This window comes from Scatophagus argus, chromosome 8, assembly GCF_020382885.2.
Source record: "Scatophagus argus isolate fScaArg1 chromosome 8, fScaArg1.pri, whole genome shotgun sequence".
Classification (NCBI taxonomy): Eukaryota; Metazoa; Chordata; class Actinopteri; family Scatophagidae; genus Scatophagus; species Scatophagus argus.
Genome location: NC_058500.1, coordinates 9,919,652 through 9,937,163, shown reverse-complemented (window position 1 = coordinate 9,937,163; position 17,512 = coordinate 9,919,652). Strand labels below are relative to the sequence as shown.

At 40.5% G+C, this 17,512-nt stretch overlaps 1 protein-coding gene across 5 annotated transcripts; it reads left to right on the top strand.

Moving 5' to 3' along the window:
• Window positions 1–196: 196 nt before the first annotated feature.
• On the top strand, window positions 197–16,734 carry LOC124063259 (uridine-cytidine kinase-like 1). Of its 5 annotated transcripts, none has more exons than XM_046396717.1 (15): window positions 197–350; window positions 6,278–6,471; window positions 7,057–7,163; window positions 8,415–8,585; window positions 8,956–9,027; window positions 10,232–10,421; window positions 10,691–10,752; window positions 13,136–13,155; window positions 13,868–13,966; window positions 14,073–14,166; window positions 14,664–14,726; window positions 14,878–15,000; window positions 15,221–15,328; window positions 15,422–15,578; window positions 15,677–16,734. In XM_046396717.1, the coding sequence occupies exons 1-15, from the start codon at window positions 277–279 to the stop codon at window positions 15,754–15,756; spliced, it is 1,614 nt and encodes a 537-aa protein (XP_046252673.1). In that variant the 5' UTR covers window positions 197–276; the 3' UTR covers window positions 15,757–16,734. The 5 variants fall into 5 exon arrangements, with proteins under 5 accessions (XP_046252673.1, XP_046252674.1, XP_046252676.1 ...); XM_046396718.1 differs by lacking the exon at window positions 13,136–13,155 and adding an exon at window positions 11,970–11,986; XM_046396720.1 differs by lacking the exon at window positions 197–350 and adding an exon at window positions 2,620–3,291.
• The last annotated feature ends 778 nt before the right edge of the window (window positions 16,735–17,512 follow it).

Here is a 17,512-nt window from a genome sequence, read left to right as displayed (position 1 = left end):
TCTGAATTTCGATGTAAAACCTCACACGTGGCCTTCGATACCTCACCCACTACCAGTTTGAGGAAGGCCATGTACGATTATGATACTGCCCACGCTGTAGCTGTAGATTGAAAAAAAAAAAAAAAACACGGAACAGATGCATTGTGGGTCTTGAAGTCCTTTTGGGGGGTATAATGCTATCTTAGCCCTCCGATGGTGAAGTACAATACGCCTACAAGCCCCATGATGCCTCAGCACTAACTGTGCTCTCAACACCTGATTGTCAACAGAGTAGCAATGTCTGCTGTTAGCAGCGACGAAAGGCTCGCAAAGATGGAGAACGAAGAGAAAACTTCTTCTGTGCCTGTCAGGTAAAATTTTGGGTGCTTTTCAGAAAACGTTGGATTCACGATTTTTCGGCGGTTTTTCTAAGCATTTCCGCTGGCAGTTTGACAAAGCATCTTTATGGAAACACGACCTGTCACAGGGTTTTTTCCACAAGGGGTGGTTCACTGTATCGTTACTTTTTTAAATATAAATGTAACACGTCGCTGTGACGGCAGCCAGGAAATTACAGTGTAACTGCTGGTTTATTAAAGATGTACTACAGACTCGGCCTGCTTGCAGTTTGACATTTTGTACACTGTCAAATGGTTATAACTATTGACATTTTACACGAGGTGCCCTCCAAACATAAATCCATTATCATCATCTGAAAAAAAAAAAAATTACAAGAAGAATATTTGAAAAATATGTTACCCCAAAGATGCTAACGTTACGTGTGTCGGGTATAGCTAGAGAGAAATGAATTACCCGATTAAAGCAGAAAGAGCCAGTTTTCATTTATAGTCGCGAGAAGCATGGCGTTTTCTGCTGGCACTGCAACGTGGGTAAAGTGCTCATTTTACAAACGCATGCCCTCCTCTCAGGGGAAAACCTTTTGTCAGACATTTTCTCAAGTTGACTAACGCTGTACGTGAATTTGCATACAGATGTCATATTGTCATATTGAGCCCTTTAGTTAGCTCTGTGTAGCCACCCACATTTTAAAGCCAGCCTTCAGCTTGATACCCTATTGAGCCACCAGGGGGTGGTACTGCATTGGTGTTTGCACTGAGGGTTTGTTCCTGTTTGAGGGCCTCACTAAACCGGAATCAAAAGTTATACTCACGTGGTTATACTGAGCTTCACAAAACCTTGTTGACATTGCTTGAGAAAGAGATATTTACTGAGGAGCTGCGAGTAAACACACAAGCTTGGATTTATGAGCACAATTTATATATAATATTTGTATATATATTATATTTGTATATAATGTATATACATGCATATAATGTAAGCCAACGTAGAAACAGTCCAAAGTATAGCCTGAGAAATTACCAGGCAAACACCTGACATACTCAGTAGAGAAATTACACAGTGGAAGCTTTCCAGAGAATGTATTTAGCTGCACAGTTATGATTTACAATGTATGTGTTTCCTCCAGTTATTTTCCTCCACTCTATGTATATACAGCTAGTTATGTAAGTCAGCCCTAGTTTCTAAAATAGATTAGAGTAACCATTTGGAGTTTGGGTCATATGACTTCCATTTATCACATAGGACATTCAATTCCTTCAGTGTAATAATGAAAGTCATAAGAAATATGTGGATTTGTGCCACATTATATGCTGAGTTCAGTAAATAGCCTAATATTTGTCTCGCTGTGCTTACAATATTAATATGTTTTACTTCAGCTCAGGCCTGTAACCCTCCTGTGCGTCTCTGTAGCCATAGAGAGTTAGATGAATGTTTGGCATTGCAACCAGTTCAGGCGTCTTGTTTCGACAGTGCTTTCCTGCTTTGCAGCTGTCTTCTGACTGCGCTTTAAAGCGACAGCGACAGTCCCAAAACCACACCGAAGATTAGAGAAAAACACTGAATTCCCTTGTGTGTCCCCCCCCTGTGGTTTTAAAGAGGAAGTAAACACATATAAGGTTCTGTCAGGTCCAAATGCCAAATATTTAAATGTTGGTACAAGTCATATCTAGTAGCTTCTCTAAGTGATGTGGTTCTGAAGCTGTGGCCTGGTCAGTTCCTGGGTTTGTTTTTACTGCACTGGAAAACAATTAGTCTGTCTCCTCTGATCTCGGAGAACAATGATTTGCTTGTCCCTACGAGATGCGGCCTGGGAGGAGTTCCAGTGTGTGCATGCGTGTGTGTCTATGTGTTGTATATGTGCATTGCCGAGGGCTGTGTTCCTCAGACAGTCAGCTGACAGAGCAGTAGAGGCAGTGTTGGGTTTCATCATGCTGTTTATTTCCCACTCCTCACTGTGACTGAAGCTAGGGAGGGGATATCGCTCTGTGTGTTTGTGTGTGTGTGTGTGTGTGCTGTGGTGCTGACGTCTCCAGTCTTTGGTGTAAGGCACATAGGGACATGGCGAGTCCCAGCAGGAGAAAAGCACACTGCCTTCTCTTAGCCCTTCCCTTATGTTGTATTTGCTCTCTCTTTACCCCCCCCCCCCCCCCCCCTCCCCAACATAGCCTGTAGCGTCTCTGCTGTAAATTCAGTCAACTCTGTCAGCATCAGAGGAGAATAATAGTTCTTTGTCTCTTCCTTTGTGTTTTCTTCAGGGTTTTTTTTTTTCATGTGTTTCTGTCGCTCTCTTCTGGTCCCTATTTCACCTCCAGCCACATATTGCAACAGTGACTGTCAAAGACAGATGATCCAAGCTTGGTGCGTGTGTATGTGTGCATGAATGTGTGCGTGTGTGCCAGGAGTGGGAAGGTCTGGCTCTAACCTGATGCTATTAATATCACCTAATGAACATAATCTGGAGAGTAGGTTATCCTCTTACATTTGTTGGCCGGACGACTGCGGGGAGGAGCGGCGAGTGAGTGAAAGAGGAGGGAAAAGCTGTGCTGTAGTTTCACAGAGTGCGCTCTCCCTAGCAAGCTGCAGTGACTTCGCTCTCTCTCTCTCTCTCTCTCTCTCTCTCTCTCTCTCCACTGAATGGAAGAAACAGAAAACTAAACAGATGTTTAAAGTTTCGTTTCTCCTCTAAGCTGATTCCCTCTATGTTGCCCAACCTCTCTCTCTCTCTCTCGATAGATAGCATTAGAAAACAGCACTGTTAAAATGCTTTACTGTGCTTGAGTGAACATATATACACAGTGTGTATATCTGTTGGCAGTAATATAAGTTTAAAATACTATTTGCGGCGCACATACAGAGGACACCTCCCTTATATGTTTCTCCAGTTATGAACTCGCTACCAGCTTACTCAGGAGCCAGAATATCTGGCTGTTGGACTCTAAGATCTGATGGCAGGTAAGTACATTACATTTGTTTATTTACTTCCTTTTTTGTTTTGTTTTTTCCCCTTTTTTTTTACTTCTTTCATTCTAGTGCACTCAGGTTAAGGCTGTCAAAAGTATTGATACTTTTTCACTTCCATGTATTTAAAATGATATGATATTTGCATTTGTTAGTATCAAAAATGAAGTTGTAGTTTAAAACCATCGAGTGTTGTTGCTAATCAACCCTTTGAAGTGTTCTCTCAAATGTGGATAAACAAGAAAGACCACTCCTGTCCTATGTATCTCTTGAGTGAGGTTGTCAAGATACCAGAAAAAACACACTGGATAACTTTTTTGGTACCACTGCAAAATGCATATATGCACATATTATATTGTTTTAAACATGCGGTATTGAAAAATTATCAGTATGTTTGATAACCATGTACTAGCTTTTGTGCTGACTTGGTTAATTTGGTGTCTGTGGAGTTTTGTCTGGTGCAATCACAGTAGAATATTCAATAATTCATTTAAATAAACAGTTCAATTAATTTTTTTATTCAGTTTTTTCAGAAAGATGTCATATTATTATAAATGTCTGTACCAATAAGGAAAAATATTCATAATATACACTGTATTTTTGTTAATTGTTTCTTATTGATTTCATCTCATGTCTCGCACCACTAACTCAAGATGACCCGAGCAGCTGTAGTCATGCTCTGTTGAGTTAAGGTTTGTTTTTATCAAATAAATGCCATTATGCATTTATGTTGTCTTTTATTTTACTTTGTAAAGACCGCCCATAAAGCCAAGATTAAAGGTGGGCGATCTGATGATGGTGATCGATCTTGAGGGTATCCACATCACAGGCAACATGAGTAAACTAACAGACCAAATATCTTTAATGCAATATTGGATGTTAATGGTGCAAATGGAGAAATTCTTTGGCTGTTTCAAGTCTGGCTATAGTCTACAGGGCATCATGATCATCATCAACTTAGCCAAGAGTCTTGGGCTTTCTAAGGAGGGCAAACGAAACAACGTGTAGTGATCTATGACCCTTTGTTTTGTCTACTGCTACTGTTATTGACTACTGCAGACCACCGGGGCTTAAATAGTCTTCTTGTTTGCTCAGGTAATCTGGTGTCTTGCACAGTGACCTCTCCTTTTCCTTTCACAAAGGTGTTTTCATGGATGTTTGTTGTGTGCAATGTTTAGCAGCTCCGAGTGCTGTTAACCACTGAACTGAGGGTATGATTCAGCACAGTCAGCTCGGCTAATCTTTTATGGCACCCTGGTTTGGTTTTAACTGATAACCCAGCTAGAGTGTGCTGTGCCTTATACATCATCTATGTGTTCTCTCAGCCCGCTTCTTCGCCCCAGCCAAGCTCAGGTGACCCTGGTGTGATAAGATAAATGTGTTTCGTCTTGTTTGTTTCATCTCTGACCTCTTGACGCTCCACCTGGGGAGGTGTATGGCCGATATAAGAGTGTGGAATAGCTGACCGAATCACAGAGAAATACGCAGAGAAACAGCTAAGGCTCTTCTCATAGCCTACTATATGCAGTTATGGCAGGTAAACTTTTACAGTCCTCACTGGGTGAAGTGTGGATGTCTCGGATACTGCAGTAAGTGTTGCTAGCAACTATTACCTGGTTAGACTTGTCATTCTGATGGTGTTTGTTTTTGCTAAACAGCTAAGGCAGCCTCTTGGTGATATTTATTGTGCTATTATAACATTAGTGAATTAAAAGTGATTGCTTTACAGCTGATGTCCAAGTAGATTTCCCTTGGGCTATAATATTAAAATGCAGCAACAGTGCCTCAGATTTCATGTGACTGAACTTTTGTAAAAGAGGAGAGAAGTTGAGTTCTAGTCGGGTTACTCGGCTGTGGGTTAGACCAGTTCTTTGTACAGTTGTTCTCTGCTCTGAATCTTAATTAGCCACAGCCATTAACTGAATGTCAATGCTCATTCTTTTTCACTTTTTTTTCTTGTAATGTTGCAAACTAAAACTTGTGTTCTATGTGTGGCTCAGTCCTAACTATATTGCCAGATACTCTTACCAAAGTCTTTGCACAAGCCTGAATTGCATTTTTTGGTGTTGAAATACAGCTCACTACTCCTTTGTTTTTCTCTTAGTAGATATTTGGTCATCAGCATTGTAATTGTGTTGCGGAGAAGCGACTGGCCTACATGTTTACTTGGTTTGAATAGTTGCAAATTCATTCTGTACCTGACTCCCACAAGAGTCTCATGCCTGTTTTGAATGAGCTTCCCGTCATTTGTTCCAAAGAACATTTTTTATTATGTTATGTTCATAATACAACAATCCGTTGGCCTTAGTCATTGGTGACGCCCTGGGCATATTGCATGCACCTGTTTCACATGTATACCTGATCGCAGGACTGTAGTCATGTAGTTAAGTCACCGTTTTCCCATCTATATTTGTTAATGTATAGTGTCTTGAACTTTGGTACCAACAGCAGTTGTTCTGTAGGTTGGACAAAGCTCACCTGTTGAAGATGTAACACTAAATATTAACTTGTGACCTAGAGGTAACACAATTCTAGCTCGTTCTTGTTTACTCTCAGTTTACAGGCCCACTGTTTTTTTTGTTAAGTCCACCCCACAGGTACACACCCAAACTGAGACCTGTCTTTGTGTGTCTGTTAAGCAATCATGCACAATATGTTGAGGAGACAACACAGGCGCTTTTTTAAAGGTTAAATTTATTAATTTGTATTGTCATATTCTTGACAAAGGGGCCCTAATTAGCAGTGTTTGTATCATTGTGTTGTGCTGTCTTGGATTGTGTACTTTATTAACATGAAAAACACTTAGACCAGAACCCATTTAATTATGTGCCACTTGATAAGATGAGAGTGTTGGCACAGCGTTCAAGTAGACAGTACAACAAACAAGAAATTTGTTGTTGTATCAAAGACCAGTAATTTGTCCAGATCTATAAAATGTAAGAGTGATTGTGTGCTCTGTTGTGTGTCTGTTGCTTTGCAGTGGAGTTGGTGAGGGATCGCTGGATCGGCTTCTCCCCTCAGTAACCACAGGCCTTTCACCCAGGAAAAGGACCACCAGCCAGTGCAAGTCTGAGCCTCCTCTCCTACGCACCTCCAAAAGAACCATCTACACTGCCGGTCGGCCACCCTGGTACAACGAACATGGGACACAGTCCAAAGAGGCCTTCGTCATTGGTAGGACACATAAAGAGACGCTTAATCTTTGCTTAATGTAGAGTACATTCTCCTATCAGTACAATGTCATACGTCTTTAAAGAGGGTACAGGCTAAATCTGAAGAATTTAGTATCTTACGATTTCACATCTGTTCTTGTAGGTCTTTTGGACACAGGAATATTTATGTGTCCTAAAACAAAGTTAATTGATACTCTGTACAAGCAGAGAAGTGTTTTTTTTGCAGAAATAAGCGATCATTGTAGTTACTGCTAATGGGTATTGACAAGCCCATTCAGTGTCAGTATTGACATTTTGACTGAGTTAGAGGTGGCTCTGATTCGCTACTGAGAAGTATTGTATGTAGGAGTGTGTTTTGTACAAAGGAGTAGGAATTTCTTAAAGTACCGTCACCATATAATGGCGATGTGTAAGCCCTGGTCTCTGTTTCTGCCTGCCTCTTGACTTGCAAATGATAGCCTAAAGCAAACTCAACATTCAGGGTGTCCTGTCAAGCTCGTACTAGAATTATCCAAGCAAAGGCACTTTAAAACTGAACATGTATGCAAACATTATGTAATGTCTTCACGCTAACACTCTGTCACAGGTTTGTGTGGTGGCAGCGCTTCAGGAAAGACAACTGTGGCCAGGAAAATAATTGAAGCTCTAGATGTCCCATGGGTCGTACTACTCTCAATGGACTCTTTTTACAAGGTCTGTACAGTTTGTGTGGTATGTATTCGATCCGTTAGCATGCAGGAACACACCTGTTCATCAATGCTATATGTGAGGTACTTAAAATATAGGCTGCGTGAGTTTTGACATGTTTGTGCATGTCTTTACGTCAGTCAAAATGCTTTTAGATAAAACCTTGGCATCAGATGAGTCCAACAAATCTCTTCTTCCCTTTATTATTCTTTCTCTACTATTACTTCTTCTATGTCTTATGTGGCTGCTAAACCCCAGTGGCCTGAAGGAAAGGTTGGGAAGAGAGGGTGAGACTGAGTGCAAAAGACAGAGTGAAAGAGAGAAAACAAGATTGTGTTTGGGTCCCAGAGGGAAAGTGAGGATCAGAGGAGCGACTGGAGAGAAAGGAGGCGGAAAGGATAAAATATGAGAAGGTGGATGAGTCCAAAGAGAAGTGATGAGCAAACTGGGGAAAGTAAAAAATGGTGGAGCACAATCAAGCAAGAGCCATCCTTCTTGCCCTTTCATATCTCCACTCACTCTCTGGTTATGTAATCGCATCACAGTCTGACAGCAGCAGTTCTGACTGTGCCGAGTGGGAGGGGGTTACCACTGGCCAGTGGGCTTGCAGCCCTCACCACACTGCGATACCAGAGGTCGGCATTCAGAACATTTCAACTGGTCGTTATGTCTTTTTAACTTCATGTTTCCTGCACTTCTGTTGCGGTTTTCTCATGTTTGTGCACAGTCTCCAGACTGCCTGTAACACCGGTTTATCATAAGTATGTAATCAGTTCACTCAAGAATGAGGTGTTGCTGTTCTCAAACTGCCAAATACCAGATCTAGGATTTGAATGCACAACCCTAAGGGCACACACACACACACACACACACACACACACACACACACACACACACCACCTGGTACAGCCGTCACAGTAGCACATGATGTTCTACTAAATTTAGGTCCCTTAACTTCGACTACTCTTGAACAGTGATCTGTGCCCACCTGCTTTTGCCCAGGTTTATGCAAATTATTGGCAAATTATATTCCACATTTGAGCTTGAGTAATTTTGCATTTATGTAAGCTTGTTTTATCAGCATTATTATTCTCTGTGAACAAATGTTAATGTGTGTCGAAGCAAGAGGCAGAAACTGAGACGGAGAGAAGTATTTTGCTCAGAAAATCAATTTTGTTGTTGTTGTTATTGCTTTGTAAGCGCCATCATTGTGGAAAGTTTACGGTGAAGTAATTCCAGCATTGTTGCCATCCTCAGGTCCTGTCTCAAGAGGAGCAGATTCTGGCCTCCAGTAACGACTATAACTTTGACCACCCTGATGCCTTTGACTTTGATTTGCTTACACACACCCTGCGCAAACTCAAACAGGGCAAGAGCGTGAAAATCCCTGTGTATGACTTTACAACTCACGGGAGACAGAAGGAGTGGGTGAGGATGAATGCATGCATCCAAACACATGACAGTGCAGTAAGTTAATGAGTAGCATGTCAGAGTTACTGAATATAATCTCAGTTTCTCGATTACCTAAGAGGCTTTTAATCTCCTTCGCTAGAGGTTTAGAGTCACATTGCAATTCTGCTACGCCAGATGGACACTGACAAACCATTATTGTCATTTCTACTTGTTTTTATACTTCAGTGTCCATTAACCACAGTTCGACATCTCTTATCAGTGGTAGCTGTCAAATTATGATATTATTATGATGAGTGCATCAGTGTACATAGACGAGTTGTGTGTATATCCATATACTTTGTATGTACATTGTACTGTAATACACTCGCATGTGTGTCCACCACAGAAAACCGTGTATGGAGCCAGTGTTATCATCTTTGAGGGAATCATGGCCTTCACAGATAAAGAGCTCTTGCAGGTAGGTCATGGTTGTAGTCCTCTATTTGTTCGGTTGGTCACTGGAAGGTGCAGGTGTCAGGTTTATTTTTGAGCCGTGCACGTGGTCTGACATGTTTTTCTGTACGTATTTTGGAGGGAGCGTTTTCATTTGTTTTCACTCAGGCCAACCAGTTTTGTCTAAGCAAAAACTAGCAAATGAATTGTGTTAAATGTTCAGTCCATGGTTATAATGCAAGCAAAACACTGGAACCGATATACCAGCCAATGTCACCAATATATTGATATCTACATATATGTTGATAAGTGGAAATAAATTGCACCACAGAAATGTTTAGGACACGTTTTAAGTGATTTAGAAACTGTGTCTGCATCACATACTTTGTCCAACAGAAAACATTGAAAAGCTAATTAGCTAGTAGTAGTGGATGCAAATTTTTCAGAAAGAAACATTTGACTACGCAGACATTTCATTTTCAATTATGTCAACATGTAATTTAAATGTGTACTGTAGCAGCTAAGCAACACTTAAAGCCCCTTGGGGTCTACACTGTTGTGTTCGCTGTAGCACCGCTTAGCAAGTCCTCTGAAATAATGCAGTCCGACTTCTGCTATTTGTCTTTGATGGAAAATATTCCATCAAAATGGTCATCATTGTGATTCCATAAGCATTATCCATAAATCTCCATACAACTCAGCATTTCACCAGTAAAATAACACAGCATTCGTCTACCACAGCCCTCAATATGTACCTAATATTGTAAGTGAACCAAGGCACAAAGGTGACACCTACTGGACCAATTTGGTGTCCTACATACATTTAGCTCTAGAAATGGCTCCTACATGTACATTAATAGAATAATAACAATTAGTTTAATAACCAACTAGTATTTTTAGTGCTGACTAACAAGGGGAGTAACATTTAAACCACCAGTTGACTAATCGCACACATCCCTAATTTGCACAATAATACATATTGTCCTTTTAATCTTGTTTTATGGACAGACATATGGTAAGTTAAACAGATGCCAAATGCCTTGGCATAATTTGTATATCATGACCCTCCTGTAAGCAAAACTGCGCTAGCACTAAAACACCACCGAGAAGCCAAAAAATAGAATCAGGAAGGGATATTTAGCTTTCTATTATTTTGCATGTCATCTTTGTACGAGTTCAAGTTATAAATCTCTATGTTCAACTGTCTCCGTTTTATGTTCTCCCGTCAGTTGCTCGACATGAAGATTTTTGTGGACACAGACTCTGACATCCGGCTGGTGCGTCGGCTGAGGAGGGATATTACAGAAAGGGGAAGAGACATTGAAGGTGTCATCAAACAGTACAACAAGTTTGTCAAGCCTTCATTTGAGCAGTACATCGAACCCACAATGCGCCTGGCTGATATCGTGGTGCCACGTGGTACGCGCATACGCCATGCACACATATTTACATACACACAGGTTCAATATTACAGGACAATTAATGTGATACTAGTAAATATAAACAGGACTGAACTGTTTGAACAGCGCAACAGAGAAAGTAACTGTATTCAAGTATGTTGTTTTTAGAATTTTAGAATTTTCTTGCATTTTACTACTGTTAAACTGAATTAGCTGCTGTATTTTCAAACTCCTGTGATTCCAAATGAATGTCATGCTACCTTATTTTTGTCTTTGTCGTCCTGTCAGGTGGTGGCAACATGGTGGCCATTGATTTGATCGTGCAGCATGTCCACAGTCAGCTGGAGGAGGTAAGAGAGCTCATACTCACACACCTACATGCATACAGTATGCAGGCACACTCATACTCGCACACAGGAAATGTGCCTTTAGTAAAGGGCGTTATGGTCCTTCATTCATCCCACCTGGTGTTACTGATATTTTCTGCATGATTTCTCATTGAGTACATGTTATTGTTACAGCTGAAAAGATATTTAGTATACTGTGGAGAAGGTCAGCACTTTTTTTGTGTGTAATTACAAGCTCAATCCCTCCCTCTAGTGGACAGAAAATGCACTACACACATTTTAGGTGAAGATAAATGCACCAGAAGTTACTAACTGAGGTCACTTGTATTTGTTTCAGAGAAAAATAATGTAATTTTGACCAAAACATTATAGTTTTGCTCTAAAATTTGTAAACAATTACTTAATTATACAGGAGCACAGTTACAGCCCTAAGGGTAATAAGACACAGAATAAATACTTGATAGTCATTGTTTGATAAAAGTCTGAATTTGAAGCCAAAGCAGCGTGTTTTTACTTTAAGGACAAAGAAAGACTTGTAGTTGTAGATGGTTGTTCAGCTTTTTCTCTGCTTCTTAATATGTCCTACAAGTGCAAATGTCATAAATGTGAATGTAGACCTTAAAATATGCATTCAAGGCAGCTTTAGGTCAATAGGATATTTGTTGTAACGAGGGGCCTTTTGACGATAAAAAATAGGACTGATTAAGCATCTGCAGACATTTGCAGCTCCAGCTTGAAAGTGTGTTTTAACAATGTTAACACCGAGTTGATATTCATCCATATCAAACCAATTTTTTTTTAATACATTTTAGATTTATACTTTTAAGTTTCCAGATGAATTAATCACAAAATATTTATTATTGTGGAACAATTTCATCCTCATACATAATTGTGTGCCATTAATTGCATGGCCCAAATAGAAATCCGGTCCCCATCGTGCATTCTGCTTCCTCTTCAGTGTAACATCATAAGCCTCAGATACTGAACCAGTGTGTGTGCCGTTTTGACTTTTGGATTAGTTGTGCAGCACACACTAATTGTCACCAAAGGCACATTTTTGCTCGTGGGGAGCACTTTGTGCCACAGTGCAGTTTGCTTTAGTTCCCTCCCAACTATAAAGACACATTAACACACACGCTGCTGATGAACTGCTCTCTCACTCTCTCCCCTCCCACCCCACCCCACTTTCCCTCCACCCCAAATCCCTTCATGGCTCACAGCGCGAGCTCAGCGTCAGGTAGAGTGGCCTTTATCCTGTCTATCATTCTCCCCTCACCGTCTGTCCATTTCCCCAACTGCTCCAGCTTCTTAATGGGAGAGAGAGGAAAAGAGACAAGTAAAACCAACCTGTACTTTCCACTGATCTGCCGGCTGCCATGGCACATCACCAGGCGGCACTGTTGTATCTGTAGAGCAAATATACCTGATTAGTGATCAGTCACAAGAGCATGCCAAAATACTCTAAAGACTTACTCTGCACCATCATGGAATATATATTTAAAAACTGCTTGAAAGCTGCTGTTAACATTTGGGAAGCTGAACAAAGATCAGAAGTTTGGATTTGGTGCGGGGCAGCCAGCATTTAATGTGAAGACGTTGGTTTTCCTTCTCTCTGCATTGAAGCGAAATGACAACTTGCACTCTTTCTGCCTTCTGTGTCTAAAAATACACCAGTGAGACAAGTCACTGACCCCTCCTTTTAGTGGCAACAAGAATAAGAGAAAGAATGACTATAATAGAAAGTGAGAGAGAGGAAGCCCTTTGCTACAGCTATTGTTGACTATCATGTACCTCAGCCACAGAGAAAGTTTCCAATACCCTACTACAAAGCACTTAGTTTTTCCATTGAATGTCGGCCACAGTATGTGAGACAGAGAGAGAGAGGAAGTGAGCTTGGTGTCTGTCTTTAGACACAGGATGTGCTGGGGCCTGAGAGCTGAAATACCAACCTTTACTGTTCTACACGGTGAAAGAGTGACAGCAGCACGATAACTTGCGCACCTCCCACGCAAACACACAATGGATGCACATGTACAGATATCAAAATCTGTTCAAAATTATTCTGTGTTCTACCCTGGCAGCTGTAAAGCTATTAAAGCATAAACCTGTTCATTTCTTCTCTGAATCATGATACACTAATTAATAACTGAATTTTTGATTTTTTTAACCTAAAATGGTAGTGTACCTCGGTGGGAACCGTATCTTCGAGACATTAGACATTTTCAATTCTCAGCTGTCACACTTTTCAGTGTGTGTAATCATCCCTTCATCCACCTGATGTTGTGTCTCTTCTCATTTTTTCCTCCGCTTATCTGTTGTTTTTCATCTTTCTGTGTCCCCCCTCTGTTGTGATTGTTGTTGTTTCATCGAAAAACTCTCCCCATAGAGGAAACTTCGCTGGGATATGTGAGCAGATATGCTATGATTTCTCTCTTATTTATTTATTTTTTGCATCTGGCTAATGTGTATCTCAGTGACATTGTGGATACATGTAGTGTCAACATGACTGCATCACTGAGCATTTGTGACAGTGTGTCTGATCCTCTATACAGAGCCCAGACTCTACCCATAAACCTAAAGCTTATGGGCAGAATCCGTCATTACAAGGAGTAGAGACCAGTTATGGAAAAGTAACCATCTATTTACATGACACAGTGAAATTTTCTTTTATTTCTATATAATATTGATTTTTAAATGAATCAGTTTTAATTCTTGAACTTTCCAAGAAATTGTCTAATTTCTTTTCCATCATCGTGGTCTCTGTGCTGTTGTAACTTTCTGATAAAATACTCAGCACTGGCTCTGTGGACTTTGCGTCTGCCTTCTTCCAAGTAATCATATATCGCACACTACCATTATCAATTTTGCTCTAACTGCTACTGGAAACATTATTTCTGATGGGTTTTGCTCTCTGCATGTACTTACACGTCTGTGTGTGTGTGGGTGTGGGTGTGTTTTCTGAATGTGCACACAGTACGTATTATACACATGCGTGCAGAGTATTGCACTTACGTATTTTATCTACGTGTGCTGCCTTCATGTGTCTGTCCGTCTATCCTCTTCCCGCTCCTCTCACCCTGCACTGCCCCCGCGCTACTATTTGTTGCCGTGGTTACAGGGCAGCCCTGGCTTCTGCACACCAGGCCCAACCCCTCCCCCAAACCCTCAGTGTTCTGGAGAGCACACCCCAGGTCAGGGGCATGCACACCATCATCAGGTAAAAGCTGAAAAAGCTCATTTGTTACATGAACAAGTACAAGAGTACAGCAGAGCCTTCTGTTCTAACTCTTGTATCATTTTTTCCCTTAATTACCCACATTTAGAAACAAGGAAACCAGCCGCGATGAGTTCATCTTCTACTCCAAGAGGTTGATGCGTCTGTTGATCGAGCGAGCGCTCTCCTTCCTCCCCTCACAGGTGCCAAACACTGACACACACTGTTAATTAATTCATAGCACTGCATGAAGGTTCTGTAATCACGTGTATTAAGTAGGACATTGACTCTGAACCATTAGAACCTGAACCTTTGCGTAGATGGAGGCGTGTAGGAGAAGAAGAGTGTGAGATAACGAATGGATGAACACAAGCTGACAAGACCGAGCAGCGCAGTGAGATACAGTGCATAATGTGGCCTTGAAATGTGAAAAGAAGAATTAAAAGATAAAGATTAATGGAAAAAGAGTGAGCGCTTGTACTCGGTAAAAATAGACATACACATGGAAACTTCACCGGGCTCACCACTGTGGAAAGTTTCCATACCTTAACCATAAGATACAGGTTTGCATTACACAAATACACATATAACTGAGAGTTTAAAGTTCACTGTAGCTGATCAGAAATCTATTTGACTTCTAAAGCACACCATAGCAGTCAGCATTGTACTCACACTGTTATGATTTTTAATATTATCTCAGGTCCACATAGTCCAGACCCCCCAGGGAGAAGATTATGAAGGCAGGACTTTCCATGGGAAGAGGGTGAGTGAACTCCATTTGCATCCTGCTGCCTTCACCACTCTCTCTCTTTCTCTCTCTCTTTTCTTTTTAAAGACCGTTCAGAAGAGTTTTACCCAAACTCATGCAATTAACCTCTGTTAATTGTTTCTTCTCCTTTTTTGTTTTTCTTCAGATCACAGGCGTGTCCATCCTGCGAGCCGGGGAGACCATGGAGCCGGCCCTGAGGGCCGTCTGCAAAGACGTCCGCATCGGCAAAATCCTCATCCAGACCAACCAGGACACAGGAGAACCAGAGGTACCGGATTTAAAATTGTGGCTTACAACACTGGTGTACAAGATTTTGCTATAACTGCCCTGCGGACATCTTTAATGTCCAACTTTCAAAGAAAAATTTTATCAAGGAAATTCCCAGATTTTTATAGTATATATTTTTCATAGTGCTTTCTTTGATACATGATAGTACTGATATGTTATGTGTTGGTATCAGCCCTCAACCTGTCTCTAACCGTTTTCAGCTTCATTACTTGCGTCTACCAAAAGACATCAGTGAAGATCATGTGATCCTGATGGACTGCACTGTGTCCACTGGGGCTGCCGCTATGATGGCTGTTCGAGTCTTGTTGGTGGGTGAGCTTGACTGTTCGCTAATCCATGTTGCCTGGAATGAATTGCTTTTCTCGTGTAGCCCATTTTACATGCCGTGTTTACATTTTCAGGATCATGACGTTCAGGAGGACAAGATCCTGCTGGTGTCTTTGCTAATGGCAGAAATGGGAGTCCACTCAGTGGCCTACGCATTCCCACAGGTCAAAATCATCACCACAGCTGTTGACAAGAAGGTCAACGATCTCTTTCACATCATACCTGGCATAGGTGAGAAATGGAAAGAAGAGAGTGTGTATGTACATGATTTTATACAACTGTGGTTTTTCGGTTTTAACTTGAGTTTGCCACGTTTCTCGATGTTGTAGGAAACTTTGGGGATCGATACTTTGGAACAGATGCACCCCCTGACTGGAGCGACGAAGAGATGGATGAGCCCAGTTACTAATTAAATTATTGTTTTATGGATTATAATTATTTTCTTAATGGAATGCACTGACTTATTGGGTGGTTCAGGGCTGTGCCCCTCTGAAGACAATATGAGGACATTTGCAACCGTCGAGGCTTAACTTGAGTCCCTCAAGGATCCAACAAGGTAACCTGAAAAATAAACTGAAAACAGGACAAAACATACCTTGTTGAAATTTTAAATTGTGTAAATGCTGTTGTGGAAAGGTGTGTTATAAAGTCTAAAATATTTTTATATGTACAGTATGTTGTTACTGTAACTCGATATGTTTTATTTGAGTATTTAAATTGTGACAATCTATGTATTGAAATTTACAGGCGCACTGTTTGAAAAAGATCAATCGAGCCTTATGCCATTAACTGTGGACGACACAGCTGAATGTGAATTTGCACGTCATAAAAGAGAAAAATCTCAAATTTTTAATGTCTTTTTTTTTTTTACCACATATTTTCCGCACAACTTTCACAAAAGTTAAATCAGAATATGAACTCGTGTTGCTTAACTTCTATCACCATGAGCACTTTCTGAAGGACCATTCAGGCGGAAAATGTGTAGGTGTATCTGTCTGTTGTTTTTTTTTTTTTGTCGCTTTTTTTTTTCTTTTCTTTTTTTTTAGCTCTTTGGTTCAGCCTTTTCCTTCTCTCTAGATTCTGACCTAACCAGTTGAAATGGGTGTTGAAAACCATTTTTCATTGTACAGGAAAAGTATGCACTTCGTGTATATTTAAGCAGCTTGTATTTGATTCACATATTTGGTTATGGGTAGGCCAGTCAGCAGGAAAATCATTTTATGCCATCTCTTTGCCGTTGTGAAAATGGGTCATCTGCGTTTAACAAACACAGATTAAGTGTTCAGTCTCTGATTTATGCCTCTGTTTTTCATGCAGGAGATGGTATCGTTTGTTTAACAAAAAAAAAAAAAAAGAAAAAGAAAAAGGTGGGGGCGAGCTGTTCTGTTGAGGATGCTTATGACCTCAGAACATCTGCAAAAAGTGTGCCGTTGACAAAGTGCTGTCAGTGCCTGATCTTTTAATTTGCTATCGGTATTGAACTGAAAGGAGATCTGTCTGTTGAAGTTGGTGCCTATTTGCTATTGCCTTGTTCTTTGTAGAAAAATGTTGACAGATGTTCGGGTCACACTCCACAATACTCATCCATATGGTTGTTTGATGCAATGAGACATGAGAGGTGTTGCATAAAAAGTTCATTTTGATATCATTATGTTTTGTCTTGAAATAATTTAATATGATGTCGTCGTCTGCAAGTCCCCAATTATTCATCATATGGATTTACATGAACATTATTTATTTTGACTTACATTTCCGCAACATTAAAGGGAAGGAACATGAAATGTACCTTGTAGTCACATTAGCCCCATGTACTATTACTACTCACTTTTACTTTTTTCCATTCAGTCACTGTTAGTGTACAGTATGTGCTTACTGCTGAATACAACTGTTGGTGAGTCATTCTGTGCTGAAAATCCATTGATTGTGTGTGCAGCCTCGGTGTTTGACTGTGTGCTGTTTCTGTGTTTACCACTTCTGCTGCATGTGTTATTATTATTATTATTTTTTACATATATTTAATAAAAGTGCAATAAAGCTCTTACGTTGTTCGCGGTGCATTATTTAATTTCTGTCACATGCGATTTGTGTGAATCCAATTTAACAGAGGTCCTATCATAGTCACAACTGACAATGCTCTTTAGGCAGTGTCATTAAAACACACATAC